At 45.3% G+C, this 15,076-nt stretch overlaps 2 protein-coding genes across 2 annotated transcripts in view; one reads left to right on the forward strand and one right to left on the reverse strand.

Annotated features, from left to right (window-relative positions):
- Positions 1-15,076, forward strand: part of MTOR (mechanistic target of rapamycin kinase) — a 115,726-nt gene that overhangs the window by 42,702 nt on the left and 57,948 nt on the right. Inside the window, exons 26-28 of the mRNA XM_031464051.2 lie at positions 245-387; positions 3,637-3,799; positions 3,936-4,081. Coding sequence (XP_031319911.1) covers positions 245-387; positions 3,637-3,799; positions 3,936-4,081 — 452 coding nt within the window. The remainder of the gene's footprint in view (positions 1-244; positions 388-3,636; positions 3,800-3,935; positions 4,082-15,076) is intronic.
- ANGPTL7 (angiopoietin like 7) lies at positions 8,626-14,772 on the reverse strand. The gene is made up of 5 exons (XM_011000827.3): positions 14,083-14,772; positions 11,557-11,657; positions 10,799-10,993; positions 9,924-10,122; positions 8,626-9,700 (listed from the first exon to the last, which is right to left on the reverse strand). The coding sequence occupies exons 1-5, from the start codon at positions 14,450-14,452 to the stop codon at positions 9,531-9,533; spliced, it is 1,035 nt and encodes a 344-aa protein (XP_010999129.1). The 5' UTR covers positions 14,453-14,772; the 3' UTR covers positions 8,626-9,530.

The following is a 15,076-nucleotide window of genomic DNA, read 5'->3' on the forward strand; positions in this document are numbered from 1 at the left end:
GCAGATAGAGTCCAGCACAAATGAGGTGTAAAACAAGCTTTCACTGTATTGTGGAATAGTCCAGAGGTTGCTGTTTTTGCTTTATGGCTTTAATTAAATATTACTTTTGTATTTGTACTCGGGGAATTTTATCATGAGAGATATAATGTTATAAATCAAAGAAGAAGAAGAATCATTAGGTGAGGGCTCTTTACAACTGCCCCTTAGAACTGATGGTTTTCCATTGTCACCTGTGGCATTACAGGCCTGGGGAGCTGCCAGAAGGGTCTCCAAGGACGACTGGTTGGAGTGGCTGAGGCGGCTGAGCCTGGAGCTGCTGAAGGACTCCTCGTCACCCTCCCTGCGCTCGTGCTGGGCCTTAGCTCAGGCCTACAACCCCATGGCCAGGTACGCTGTGTCAGGGCTCCCTTCTTCTGAGCCTCAGACTGAGATCAGGGGATCAGCACATAAAAAATGATACATAGAATTAGTTTTTAAACTAAAAATAGACTTACCATATGATCCAACAATCCCATTCCTGGACACATCCAGAAAAAACTCTTAACTTGAAAAGATAACATGCACCCCAGTGTTCATAGCAGCACTATATACAATAGCCAAGACATGGAAGCAACTTAAATGTCCATCAACAGATGACTGGATAAAGAAGTTGTGGTGTATTTATACAATGGAATACTACTCAGCCATAAAAAAGGATGAAATAGTGCCATTTGCAGCAACATGGATAGACCTAGAGATTATCATAAGTGAAGTAAGCCAGAAAGAGAAAGAAAAATACCATATGATATCACTTATATATGGAATCTAAAAAAAAAGGACACAAATGAACTTATTTACAAAACAGAGATAGACTCACAGATGTAGAAAACACACTTATGGTTATGGGGGTGGGGGCAAAGAGGTAGGGAGGGATAAATCTGGAGTTTGGCATTTGCATGTACTAACTACTATATGTAAGAAAGATAAACAATAAGATCATACTGTATGCCACAGGGAACTATATTCAGTATCTTGTAATAACCTATACTGAAAAAGAATATGAAAAGGAATATATATATATGTATAACTGAATCACTGTGCTGTACACCAGAAACTAACACAATGTTGTAAATGGACTATACTTCAATTAAAAAATAAATTTAAAAAAAGAATTAGATTTTGTTAGCAGTAAAAGGGTATTTTTAATTTTGCTAACCTCTGGGGGCAAAGATAAAAGGCCAAATTTAACAAGTTCTTATTACAGGAAAAGCATCCATCTTAACCTTGCTAGTAGACCTTTCCTTAGTAGATTTAGGTCCAAATTTTTAATTACAGAGTCATTTATAACTCTGAAAACAACTATGTAATAGTTTAATATAACCTGTTCCCAATAATAATGATATTCTGATTATTTATTGCTACAATTGCAAATACCCCAAGACTTAGTGGTCTAAAACAACAGCAGTCTAAAATTATTTGTTTTGCTTGTGGATCTGCAGTTTGGGTAGGACTTGTAGGAACAGCTTGTCTCTGCTCCACATGGTGTCAGCAGGAGTATTTGTCCTGGGGCTGCAGGATCCACTTTCAAGATGGCTCATTCATCCTCTCAGCAAGGGAGGTTGACTATCGACTGGAAATTCAGCCCTGGCCAGGGGCCTTGGTTCCTCTCCACATGGATTGCTCTGTGGGTTGCTCAGGCTTCATCACAGGATACTGGCTAGGTTCAAGAGCGAGTGTCCCCAGGGGAATGAGGCAGAAGTTCATGGTGTTTGTATGACCCAGCCTTGGAGGTCACATCGCATCACTTCTGCCCGACTCTGTTGTTGAAGCCAGTCACAGAGGCCCACTCCAGTTCGAGGGGAGGAGATGTGGATGCCACCTTTTTATACGGGAGTAGAAAGATTCTGGAAGAGCATGTGGAGCAGGAGATAGTGCTGCAGCCATCCTTGGAAAATAGAATTTGCCATAAAAAAATAATGTAAACCTTAAACAGGGAATCTTAAATAGCCATTAAACATTTGGTTTAGAAAAAGTTTTAATGCGTGTAAAAGATTTATAGCATAAGGTAAGTGAATTAAATGGAATACAAAATGGTGTAAATGTGATTTCAGCTATTAAAAATATATGTTCACAGGAGAAAGGTTAGAACATAACACAGCAGTGATTATCTCTAAGTAGGAGTGTTTAAGGAGCAATTATTTTCTTTATTCTTTTCCCTATTTTCTAAATTTTTCTGCAGTGGACAATTCTTATTTAAAATGAGGCATAAATGGTAATTAACGATTCTTCTCACTAACAAGAAGCAAAAAAAGTGAGGTATTCCACTCCATTTCACTTTTATCAGCACAGCTGGTTTGCTATTTCAAGTGTATTTAGCAAGAACAGCGATGGTCCCTGAGACTGTTGCTGGGATGCCGTGATTTGGTTCATCTAATTTCTTTCAAATATTTTTTAATGCTTTAAAAATAGTTCTAAGAACTTCTCTGTTTCCATAGTATTCAAATTCCATGTGCTCAGCTGATGTAGCATACCTCTCTCCTGCTCTGAGTCACTTCTGAGCACACTGTCATCCAAAAGAGGCTTGTGATAAATATACACACATGTGTCTATCCCTTTAGTGCCAAATATGTTCATTTGGGACCCAGCATGGTCTTGGACCTAGATCAGAAACCTTATTTCTTAATTTACACAGGACTTCTTTGGGCCTTCATGTTACCCTTTGAATTTCAAATTCTGTTTTTCCCATCAGGTTCCAAAATTATATATACGTCAATCTGACAACCTTTTTAAATAGGTAATGAAAAGTAGATGTATAGGCATCAAATGCTTAAACTCATACATTATATAGGCATATCCTGTAGTTTCCAACCCTCCTCTCCACACATTCACCAGAAGAGAGAGGGGAGGAGAGTTCAGATGTCACAGGTAGCAAATATGTCCGGCCGGGCGACGCGGCAGTGATTCTAGGTAGTTGCCGCAGCCCTACCAGGTCTTCCTAAGGCCGCAGCTGTTGCAGGTTTGGCTTAGAGGATCTTTTACGACTTACGGATTTGGATTCTGTTTTCTAATGCTGCTAGTTTCTTATGTTTATGACCATCCAGCCAAGGGTTCTGGTTATGTTTTGAAAAACAATAGCAGATGCTGCCTCTGGCACTTCTGATCTTAGGACTTTGGACATGGCCTGAGAAGCATCATTTGAAGATTATTTTCTGAATCTGTTATGTCAGCTTCTATGTTAGAAGCCCCCTTTCTGTTCACCCGCTCCAATGAAGAAAAATGATGTGAAAAATGTGGACACAAGTTTTTTTCTCTGTTCTTTTTTCCCCTTCTACCCCCCCACCCACAGGTCCCTGTACCTGCGCTCTAAAATACAGTAGTCACTAGCCATGTGTGGTTATTTTAATTTAATTAAAATTAACTAAAACTTAAAATTCAGTTCCTCAGTTACACTTATCACAGTTCAAGTGCTCAGTGACCAATGGCTACCATATGGACAGGGAAGATACAGACCATTCCAGCAAGTTCTGTTGGACAGCGCCAGCCTGGATAGCCATAAGCAATGATGCCAGGAATAGGCTGATAGGTGCCACTCCATGGCACCAGGCAGAGGCAGCAGAGTCATCTCCAACGCTTGTCTCCACTCCTCTCTGCCTTCAGGGATCTCTTCAACGCTGCGTTCGTGTCCTGCTGGTCGGAGCTGAATGAAGACCAGCAGGATGAGCTCATCAGAAGCATCGAGTTGGCCCTCACCTCACAGGACATCGCTGAAGTCACACAGACTCTCTTAAACTTGGCTGAATTCATGGAACACAGTGACAAGGTGAGACTTGGCCCCCTTGTCCAGCTGGAGCCTGACAGGGCACCAGCTGGTGGGAAGGGAGAAGCTCCCGCACAGCCCAGTCTTGCCTGGGCCCCGTCCGCCACTTTCCTGTGCCGTGACTTCCACTTTCCTCTAGGGCCCGCTGCCACTGAGAGATGACAATGGCATTGTTCTGCTGGGTGAGAGGGCTGCCAAGTGCCGAGCATATGCCAAAGCGCTACACTACAAAGAACTGGAGTTCCAGAAAGGCCCCACCCCCGCCATCCTAGAGTCTCTCATCAGGTAGGCTGTAAACCCTTTTTAATTGCTGCCTTCACCTGAAGTGGCCTCTCTTCTCCCACTGCCTGGTGCCAGTCCAGTGGAGTCACTCAGAGACTTCTGCTCTGTGAACTCTGCCATCGGGTCTGGCCAGCACGTTTAAGTGAGATGTGGTTGCGGGTGGCTTTCCCCAGTATTCTAACCATAATTGTCATTTCTGTTGACCCTGAGCACCTGGACTCCTGCTGTTTTCTAACCTGTGTGTGCTTGTCCCAATGAAATCAGCCTAGAAGCAATTCTGTGGCCAGAGCAGCCTAGGAAAGATAGATTTTAGGAAAATCTAGGAAAGATAGATTTTATGTCTGGGTTAGATAGCGCTCTCTGGCTCAGCAGTCAGAACTGGTTTCTGTGCCTCAAAGACCACCCGAAGGCAGGGTGAGGTTTTACTGAGTAAGTATGTTGGTGCCTGAGTCTTCCCCCTTGGAGTCCTGAGTATGAAAGGCAGAGCCAGGTCTGAGATTCAGTGGTCTTTTCCTCTGATTTGATTATGTTCTCTCCTAAAATGGTTTTGAGTCTTCTGGGTATGGAAAAAATATGTTGTTTAATAAATTCTTTGCTGTTTTGAAATTACAAGCAACCTTAAATGTTAGCTCCATAGCTCTTAGAGAGCTGTTCACTTTCCCTAATGATTGTCAGAGAATATTAACTCCAGGATCTAATTATCCTCAAATGCTACTAACATGGTTGATTATTTCACTACAGATAGTTTAGGAAAAATCACCCAGCTAATAAGTACCTCTTCTGTGGCTGAAACAATCTGCTGTGTGCAGTGCTTCCTTCATTTGAAAGGATAATCAAATAACCAAATTCTCTGCTAGCTCTGCTTTTGAGTAGATGCTAAAAAGTGTTCCTTGAAATTCTTTAAAAAGTGACCGAGAAGATAGAAATAGAATCATGTTTTTGCCCAAATAAATTAGACTTGGAGAGAACATTGATTTCTAAAATACCGCGTAGGATCAGTTATACACCTGCCATCCCGTGGGGTAGGCGTCAGTTTTAAATTAGGAACTGCAGAAGTGAAAACTGTCATTTCTTCCTCCCATCTGTGGCCTGGGTGGTACACTCTTGCTTCATAACTAATGGAAAACCCGGTGACTGAATATCGTAGCCTCAACATTAAATAGCTAGTTTTGCACATTAATTTCCTTGCTAACCTTTTTCTGTTTGATACCTCTCTGAAACCTTCCTCATCCCACCCCCCATATTTTTTCCCCATATTTGAGACGGTCACAGAAGCATTAATGTTTATGCGGATTTGTAGTAGAAAGATACCACCAAAGGCCTGGAAAAGTATTCAAGAAGGTCATGTAACTTCTTAAAGCCAATATATTTGAAAATAAGTCCTCAGCATTCCTTGCAGGTTGACCTTGGCTTTTAAGAAAACAAACAAACAAAAACCTCTGGCCCCAGGTAGAGGCAGGGCCTCTAAGCTCTGAGGTTGATTCCTAGTCTGATTCCTCTGGGCTTGGGGTTTTGCCTCCCTTCGGTTGGTTTCCTGTCTCTTCCCAACATCCATCTCTTTTGTTTCCATTTGGAGCTTTTCCCACTGACTTTGTAAAACTACTTTTTCTAAGCGCCATTGCACTGTTCTACCATCATTTTCACTGAAGACAGTTTTGAGAAACAGCCTTAGGCAAAGCTGCTTATTACCGAAGTGGCTCTCAGCACTACCCCAGTCCTCTGGGTGAGCCTCGTGGACATTCCTCCCACGGCCCGTCCCTGGGCCGCTACGGTGATTTGGTCTTGGGGGCATTGCTGTTCAGTGAGAAATTGGGTTCCCTTCCTCACAGCGGCCACTGGAGAGCTCACAGTTCAATTCCTGGCCCACCTGTAACAAATTACAGACATTTTACCTGCTTTGTCTACTGCCCTCCACCCTCCAATTTTATTTTTCCTATTCGTCTTTTTTCTTCACCATTTGTCTATGTTTTTAAATTTAAATATATACATTTGAGTCAACTGCGTTAAATCTTTTTGAAACAATCCAGTTAACCATACACAGAAACATCTTTGCACCGCTGATTCTTAGTTTTTATTTTTGTTGTAAAAAACTGTGCTGTGCTGACAACACTGTTCTCTTGCTGCTGGATCAGTCTGTCTTCCTACCTGTTGGCACTTTTATCTACCTGCTCCAGGACAAATCAGATCCATAGGTAATCCCCAAGCAGAGCTTACACTGAGACAATTTAAACTATGCCCATCTCCTCAAGGTTCATATATCAGTAAGTAGTAACTGGGGAACTGAGAATTAAATGGGTATTCGATTATTTGGAAACACACATGCTCCTGTAGACACACACACACACACACACACACACACACACACACACGTTTTACTTGCTGCAATAGCATTAGGGTAAGTTCTGGTGGCCTGCTAACTTAGTCCATTTGGGACACAGTAACAAATTATCATAGACTGGGTGGCTTGAACAAGAAACGTTTATTTCTCAGAGCTGGGAGAAGGATCTAGATGCTGAGAAGTCCAAGATCAGGGTGCTAGCATGGTTGGGTTCTGGTGAGACTCTGTCTGTGTTGCTAATTGCCAGCTTCTCTCTGTGTCTCCACATGGTGGATTGTAGAGAACAAGTTCTACGGGGTCTCTTTTATAAAGGCACTAATCCCATTCGCAAGGGTTCCACCCTCATACCCAAAGGCTCTACCTCCAGATACCATCACACTGGGGATTAGGCTTCAACGTATGAATTTGGGGTGGGTTGGGGGTGGGCGGGTGGTGAGGGAGGGACACATTCCGTCCATAGCACCTGCTTTTCTTTCTCTGCCCTAAGTAGAACAGAGGGTCTGGTCAAACTGGATGCTTTCACTGCGTAACCACTGACATCGCATTGTAAGAAAATTTTCTGAATGAGACATCTGCAAAATTGAAAATAAAAACTGGAGCCAGTACTTACTAGGTGGACGTGCAGCTCTAACAGCTGCCCATCGGGCCTGTTCTTTTTCACACCTTCCCTGCCTCCTTCTTTCACATCTCTTGGAGGATATGGTCAGAACACAGTGTTCTTTTACCTTCAGGAGCCACACTGGGCTCTCCCTTTGGTTCCTGGTGGTTCTGTCCTCCGTAAGGTAGAGGCTTTGCTGTGCTCACCTCTGAACCCGTGGGATCCATCATCAGCCTGCCCCAAAAGAGATGCTGTAAAGGTGGTAGTTATGTGAGAATCTGCACCTCTGTAGGTGACGTGACTGGGATGTTCTGAGCTTCCTTTACACCTGCTCTCCCCCTCCCTCTGCCCTTCTCTCCGAGACGTTTTCCCAAAAGGGTAAAGTAAACCACAGATGCCAAATTAGAGCCTTAGTTTTTTTGTTTTTGTTTTTTTATGCCCATTTTTGAATTGTATTATTTGCTTTTTTGCTATCAATTGTATAAGTTCTTGATATATTTTGGGTATCAACCCCTGATCAGGGATTATGGCTTGCAGATATTTTTCTCCCATTCTGTGGGTTGCCTTTTCAGTTTATTGATGGTTTCCTTTGCTGTGCAGCTTCTTGGTTTGAGGCCATCCCACTTGTTTATTTGTGCTTTTGTTGCCTAGAGCCGCAGTTTTCAGTTGTGGGGCATGTAGCTGAGGAGAGAGAATGAGGAGCGACTTCTGCCGTAGGCATCTCATGCTCTTCCCTCCCCTCATCTCTTCCTAACCCCCCATCTTTTTCTCCCCTCTCTGAGCAGTGCTGTGCCCGCCGCTGAGCACTCAGGTCCCCTGCTGCCTTAGGATGTTTCTGTCTGACGGCCTGTCCCACAGGAAGCCCTTCTCCGGTCTGCTTCTTCTCTACTCACTTTATTTCTTTCACATTCTTCACATTTTCTTTATCCATTCATCTTTCAAAGGACATTTTAGGTTGTTTCCATATCTCGGCTGTGGTGAATAATGCTGCAGTGAACAGGGAAGTGCAGATATCTCTTTGAGATAGTGGTTTTGTTTCCTTTGAATACATACCCAGAAGTGGAGCTGCTGGATCATGTGGTGGTTCTGTTTTCAGCTTCTTGAGGAACCGCCAGACTGATACAGTAGCTCTGCCAATTTATATTCCCCCTAGTAGTGCACACGGTTTCCTTTTCTCCACTTCCTCACCAACACTTGTTATCTCTTATCTTTTCAATAATTGCCATCCTGCCAGTGTCTGATGGTATCTCATGTTTTGATTTGATAGCATTTCCCTGATAATTAGTGATGTTTGCAAAGTATTTTGAAGCCAAGTGGTGGCACTGGCCACTGTGGGGGCTGGGTGGATAGTCCAGGATCTGACCTCTGCCAGTGGCTGCCGTGGCCCTTTTTGTCCCTCACTTTCTCGTTTTTGACTTCCTGTCCCTCTCTTGGTTTCCCTGAAGACTGCTAACACACTTAGAGTCTCTTTCTCACTGCTTACTCTCTGATTTTTCACTTAAAGCTTTTCACCATGCTCTGAGTGGTAATAGGAACATTTTTAAAGGAACAAGTTTTAAAAGTTTGTTGTAGAAGGAAAAAGAAACTTTGCACATTTAAAACAAACCACAGTATTTTATTTTCACCAAGCAGGATGCTTATGTACAGCATGAATTATTAACCATAGTGCCATTTACTTTCCTGTTTCAGCCATTTTTTGTAGCCAAGATAAAAGAGGAAGCTCTTTGAGCCCTTTTCTTACAAAGTAAATAAAAATAGATATATCTATACTGACTAAATATTTTAAGGCAGTTTTGTGCAAGCGTCCACAAGGGAGTTATCTTCACCGTCCGTTGGAGCTGCTGCCTCCACTAGACCCACTTCCTGCCGCTCAGCGCTGCACCCTATTGAGGCCGAGGAGTTGGGGGGGGGGGTGGCGCTCAGAGCCCAATTGCAAGGCCTAGTGCCGGAGAGTTTCCTCCAATCACTTCCAACCTGGGTCCGTTTACCTCCAGCAGAATAGTTTTTGTCTTTAAAAAAAGTATAGACTGAAGGCAATTTCATTGGCTTTAAAAATAGAATCTCCCTTTCTCCACCACCCTCTTCCACTCCTTTCTCTCATATCCAAGGGAATCAAAATAATATGGTTCTTTTTAGCAAAGGGATGTTTTTCTGCCCTCAAATAACCTAGGCCCTAGAGAAAATGGGTAAAGTGATCTCACAAGTATTTTTCTTTCACAGAAAAAGCCTGTGGGAAAGAGAGGCTGCTGCTGTGCAGGGATCACAGGCAGAAAGCCCACTCAGCCAGCCCCTGAGAGGATGTGTCTGGACCCACTGTGTTTAAATACTTCCTCCCACTTCCTGAAACATCCTTAGCGCATCATTTTTTTGTCCTCCTGAGAGACTTGCTCTCCGATGGAGATGATAGGCCATTTTCCGTCCCTCCCCTTTCTCAACCCCCTTCCTCTCCTTCCCTGCCCTTTCCCAGCCTCCGTTTGTCTCCATTCCTCCAGCCCTGCTCCACAGCAGGCTTCTTTTTACGGCTGGAAGTCTTCTGGACGGATTTTCATCTCCACCCGTTTGAGGGAGTAGCTGGCCCCATGCCAGCCGTACCAGGTGATGCCATCCAGGTGCTTGTTGTGCTGTCCGAGGCGGTAGTAAACTCCATTGAGGTTGGAGTCTGTGCAGCAGTTGTACCAGTACCCACCTAGCACAAGAAACAGATCAGTGCTAGCATGGCCTCGGGAACAGAGAGACTAGGCAGCAGGGATTTGTGCTGTTTTTTGAGCAGAACCTAAGCCAGTAGAGCCAGTATCAAAAAGGAGTACCAGAGGCAGAATACCAGCTGTGCAATTATAAATTCACACTGTCTCCTCAAGTGGGGCTGTGGTCCTGCACCCAAACCCCCTGCTCCCAACCCCAGATCTCACCTTTCCTGAGCTGGGCACACTTGTCTAAGCAGTTGTCATTGTCCTTGTCCTTGGTGCTGAAGGCTGTGTTGTTATGATAGATGAGGGCGTCATTCCCCACGTTGCCACTGTAGTTCCCCAGGAAGAGGCGGTAACTGTTCAGCTCGTTGCCCAAAACGAAGTGGCTGTACTCGGCGTAGCGCTTGTTGCCCTCCCAGTCCTGTCAGGGGAGGCAGAGCCTTAGAAAAACTGCAGCAGGGCCTTGTTTCATCCCATCCTGCAGCACGTCTCTCTCTCCAGCTGCAGCCATTCATCTTTTAACTGCTGGGAATCTAGTAAGACTTTATTACTTGTTTACCTCTAGTTTAACACACTAACCTGGGAATCAGAAAACAAGGGTCCTAAATCAGACTTCTTTCCTGAGTCACCATATGGCCTGATTAGTCTCTCGTTCTCTTCCCCTTCACATCCCTGTCTGTAAGGTGTAGGTGTGTGTTTTGCTGTATCCCACCCTGAGATGTCCTAGGAGGAACTTGAGGATATAGTGATGCTTCAGGGCCTTTGATGAGGGTCACCAACTGGGATCAGTAAGGTTTGTACATAGAGAGCCTCATCCCCCAGGCCAGGGCAGGGACCACGGTGTCTCAGCCCAGCTGACTGTTAGATTCCTCAGCTCTGGTCTGAGTCTGGCCTCTTCTTGTGTACCTATGCCTCACTTTTGTGAAAAATAGGAAAAAACCTCGTTTTCTTCAGCTGTAACTACAACCTGCAGGAGAACCATCACAATAAATATACCAGCCTCTGGTAAATAAGAGTAGGAGTGACACCCCCAGAATTGTGCGCTATTGTGCGTGGCGGCCCTGGTCCTGTCACGGGGAGCCAGGCCTCATGCTTACCTCCATCTCCACACGTAGCCGGGTTGGCCGCCTGGAAAGCCGGTGAATGTGTTCATTCCCCAACCAGAAGTCCCCACGGATGCTGCCAAAGCCCTGCTTATACTGCTTCCAGTCCCGGTAGAAGGAGACAAGGCCACTCTTTCGTCTCTGAATGGTGGTCCAGCCGCCACCTGAAGTCTCCATGTCACAGAACACCTGGAGCAGAGAGGATGCTCTGGTCAAGACCTGCCGAGGCTGGCAGCATGAGCGGGAGGGCGCCTGCCCACCTTCCTTCTGTCCCTACGGAGCCAGTGGACGTGCACACTCTGCGGTCACGCTGGCTTACGGGCAGGCTGGGGGTGTCCCGAGGAAGATCCAAACTGAGGATGAGAGCGAGTGCACATCGAGTTTGAAGGGAAATGATTCAGGTACTTCTGATCTACTCCTTCCATGTTCCCTCTTTTCTCCTCCCATAAAGAGTAACTGCTGTAGGACCTGGCAAGGGATTTCAGCTAGTTAGGAGGTGGTGATCGCATATCTAACTGTGCTGGAAGGTTTCGTGTTTGGTTGAAAGTGATTTGAAGGGGCAAAACAGATGCCTAGATTTTTTTTCCCCCGTAAATTGAGTGTCTGTTTACCAGCTCTCTGGTATTTGGTGTGTGTGCTTCTCTGTCTTGAGTTTCCCTCTCTTTAGCCTGTGACTAGCCCTGTTGTACCCCGCCTTTGAGGGTGTGGAAGACAGATGACAGAACATGGGCAAGGGGCTGTGAGGACCTCACCTCCAGCTCAGGGCTGCCCAGGAAGTCATCGGGAGGAAGCTTATACACTCCAGAGATGCGGTAGTTCTTCTGGTACAGGGACGAGCAGTCATAGATGGCATCTACAAAAGGAGCAAACCACGGGGGTGAGTGCCCAAACCCAGGGGCTCCACAGCTGGCCAGCATCCCTGCTACACCTAAGTTGAAAGTTTAAAGACAGAGGCTTCATTTCTACTGTGAAATTTATGTGAGTGTTCATTACCAGGCAGTGTCTGGATTTGGGAGAGGTGGGCATCAGGAGACCAAGAAGGGGTATGTTTTGGCTTCACTGGTGGTGGGGCTGAGAGGTAGGGAAGCCCTTCACCTGGTTAGCACAACGGTACAATCAAACAGGTGGTTTCAGGTTTGCTCTGAAATAAATTATCCTGCTGTAGTTCTAGGACATGAATTCTGGAAACGTTACAGTGTGTGAGGGCCACTAACAGATGCTCCTGTTTAATGGATTCAACTTCTGGGACAGCCAGCCTTTGTTCCCAGATAAGTCATGGGTTCTCATAGGGCTGGTTTTATTGTCATTTCTCGGTTGGTTGGTTTGTTTTTCAGAGGTAATGGCTGTTGTCTACTAGGACCCTAATTAACCGAGATCTCTAATTTTCTCTTTTCCCCCTTAATCTAATACTGCCAGACAAATGAAAAGGCAAACACCCTGAGTAACCCATGGAGGCCTTCCCCTGGCACTGTTATTAAAACAGGGAAATGAGAGCTTTGGGCAGGCTGGCTTTCACTCTGGGGTTGATTTTAATGTTTCCTCAGCTGCCCTGGGGGCTAGTGCTTCATGGCAGATTTTGTCTCCCTGTTCTAAATATCAGAGCGTTCCTGGTGGGGAAGGGGGCAGCCTTTTCTGATAGGATTCTGAGGGCAGGAACTCTCACGTTTCCAGGAAATGCCTCCTGCCCTCTGTGTCTTGGGATTCTTTTCTTGGTGACTACTGCTCTGGTCGAGAAGGGCACACAGTTGGCAGATGGTACACTTCCACTATGGGAATTGTTCAAGGCAGAGCACATTGGGGAGGGCAAAATGAGACCCTTGTCTTGGCCCTCAGAGTTCTTCACTTCCTGTGACTGAGGAAAGTATCAACTTCCTGCTTTCTCCAAGGAGCTGGCTACTTCCAGAGTATAAATGTGACCCAACATCTAGTAATAGAGAAGAAAATGGGGAATGATGACCTTGGCGTGAGGAGTCAGAGGCCCAGCCGGAGAGCTGCGTTTGACTCCACAAACCTGCCTGCTGGGAGATGAGAACATCTGTTTGCAGGACCAGAGGTGGCACAGGTCACATTCCTCTGTCTGGCCTGGTCCTCTGCATATCTGGTTTCATCTCTCAGACCAAATCCAGACTTACTTGTCTGGCAAATGGCCTGAGAATACCTTTCTAATCCCAAACTGAGGGTCAGGCAGTACATGCTTAGAGAGTAATTTACACACATATTGGTTTAGATAACAAAATTTTTAAGGTTCATTTTTTATGTTAAAACTTTTTCTTCATTTGAACTGAGGATGACCAGTGATTTACTCTCTTCTTTGTTCTTGGCTTGGTTTATAATATGACCAAAAAGTTGGAGGTTTCTTTAAGTTTTTATATCAGCAATAAATGACACATCTATGGAATATGCTCCTTTCAACTAATAATTTCCTAATAATTTCAGAAAGCCAGATTTCCCTCTGAGCAATAAATTCACCTTGGTCTGTTCAAGCCAGGCTAATTAGAAACTGGAAGTTGTTTTGTAAAAGAAAACATTAAATGTATCTTATTTTTAGTCTACTAAAAATCCAAATTCCAGCATTGTATTTTCTTATTTCCTGAATTATAGGGGAGAGTTTTATCTGAGATCATGGGGAAAAATAGAAATATCAGAATTGGGGAACCTTGAGGAGCCAGTCCTTTTCTGAACATGAAGGAATTCTTCAGATGGCTCTGGGCGGTGTCTGGGCACTTAATTTTGAGCCAGTGAGAAGAGTTAGATTTAGAGAGAGGACACAGAATTCCATTAATGCCCATTCCATTAAATCATAGGGACCCAAGAGAACTGTTTGTGGGGAAAACTTTGCTTCTAGAGATGTTACAATTTTGGTGTTCATTCCTGTTTCCTTAGTACTGAAGGTACAGCCTGTCGGCTCTGGATAAGGAAGTGAACTAATCAGGAAGACTTGAACCCTCTTTCTAAGACTTACTGCGTGACTTTGAGCAAACCACATGATCTCTCTGTGCTCCAAGATGGTAATTCATACCTTCAATACGATGAAACATTGTAGGAATGAAAGAGACCTGGGTAAATTCACAGAACATTAGAAATCAACAGAAATACTTTGTAAGCTTTTGCTAAAGAGAAAATAGAGCTGGTGGCATGTACCCGAGAAAGTAAACCCTACAAGAACCGCCAGTGATTGTTCTGACAACCATGTAACCTAGAAGCACCACTGCAGGCAGGAGACTCTCAGCTGCTGGAGGGGGAGGATGGTGAGCAGTGTGAGGACACGTCCTCCTTACCTGCCGAGGTCTGAGTGACAGTCTGCGCTGCCTGCAGCTGCATGATGTCGATCTGGTTGTTCATCTCAGAGAACTTGCTCTCGGCATCTGTGAGCCGCGACTCCATGCGCTTGGAAGTGCTCTCCAGCTCCATCACCTGCATGACCACGCTGACCCAGTCCCTCTCCTGCTTCTTGCCCAGGTCGCTCAGCAGACTGCTTAGGTTGGCAATTTGGGCCTTGAGCTCCTTCACCTCTTCACAGCAGGAGGCCAGTGTGAGCTCTGCAGGTGTCTTGCGCTTAGGGGGCTTCTGTGGCCACACTGGGTGGCTGACAAAGGCCACGATGAAAATGCAGAGCCAGGCCACGGCTGAGAGAGTCTTTTTCAGCATCTTTCGTGGCCCTGGGTGAGGAAGGATCTTCCTTTGGGGGAATCTGGATATGCCCGGCTGAGGCTTGCAGAGCTGCCGCAGATTCTAACCTACCACTTTCACTCTTGGTGGACTTCCCACTTTGTTGTTTTCTCTCTCTCCTTGCTCTCTCTTAGCCTTTCTCAAAACTTGAGTTTCTGAAAGTGCAGCTTAATTGGGCATCCCATGGCTTTCCTTCCCAAGTCTGAATGCTCTGCAAACTCAGCATCTTAAATATTGTTTGCTGCCTGCACCTCCACCCCCACCATGGTCGTGCATGGTGCCTTAGCCCCTCCCAGCTCATCTGGGAGGGTCAGGTGCCTGTTGGGTGAAGTCAGCGTAAACTTAGGCCAGAGGAGGGGAGGAGAGAGACGGGGGCGAGTCTTTCTTTCCTTGCCTGCACAGTCTCTGGGCTGAGACAAGAGGATTGAATTTGTGTTTCCAGTTTCGCCTATTAGATTGTGCCCCTGCCAGCCACTGGCTCAGCTCTATCAGCAAGCAGGGCAGGGCCAGAAGAATTTCCACATTCCATTCTGAAGGTTATATAACCATGGGGTGAGCATAAGGTAGGCAAAGAGAGTTGGGAATGAGAGTCGCCACTCACCC

The sequence above is a fragment of the Camelus dromedarius genome, chromosome 14, assembly GCF_036321535.1.
Source record: "Camelus dromedarius isolate mCamDro1 chromosome 14, mCamDro1.pat, whole genome shotgun sequence".
NCBI lineage: Eukaryota > Metazoa > Chordata > Mammalia > Artiodactyla > Camelidae > Camelus > Camelus dromedarius.

Bases quoted from the DNA above. Each gene is read 5' to 3' on its own strand.
- ANGPTL7 (XM_011000827.3), bottom strand. From the start codon at position 14,452: ATGCTGAAAAAGACTCTCTCAGCCGTGGCCTGGCTCTGCATTTTCATC. The intron at 10,123-10,798 runs GTAAGCATGAGG...CTCCCCTGACAG, and splicing joins GGCTACGTGTGGAGATGGAG to GACTGGGAGGGCAACAAGCG. The intron at 9,701-9,923 runs GTGAGATCTGGG...TTCTTGTGCTAG, and splicing joins GTGTGCCCAGCTCAGGAAAG to GTGGGTACTGGTACAACTGC.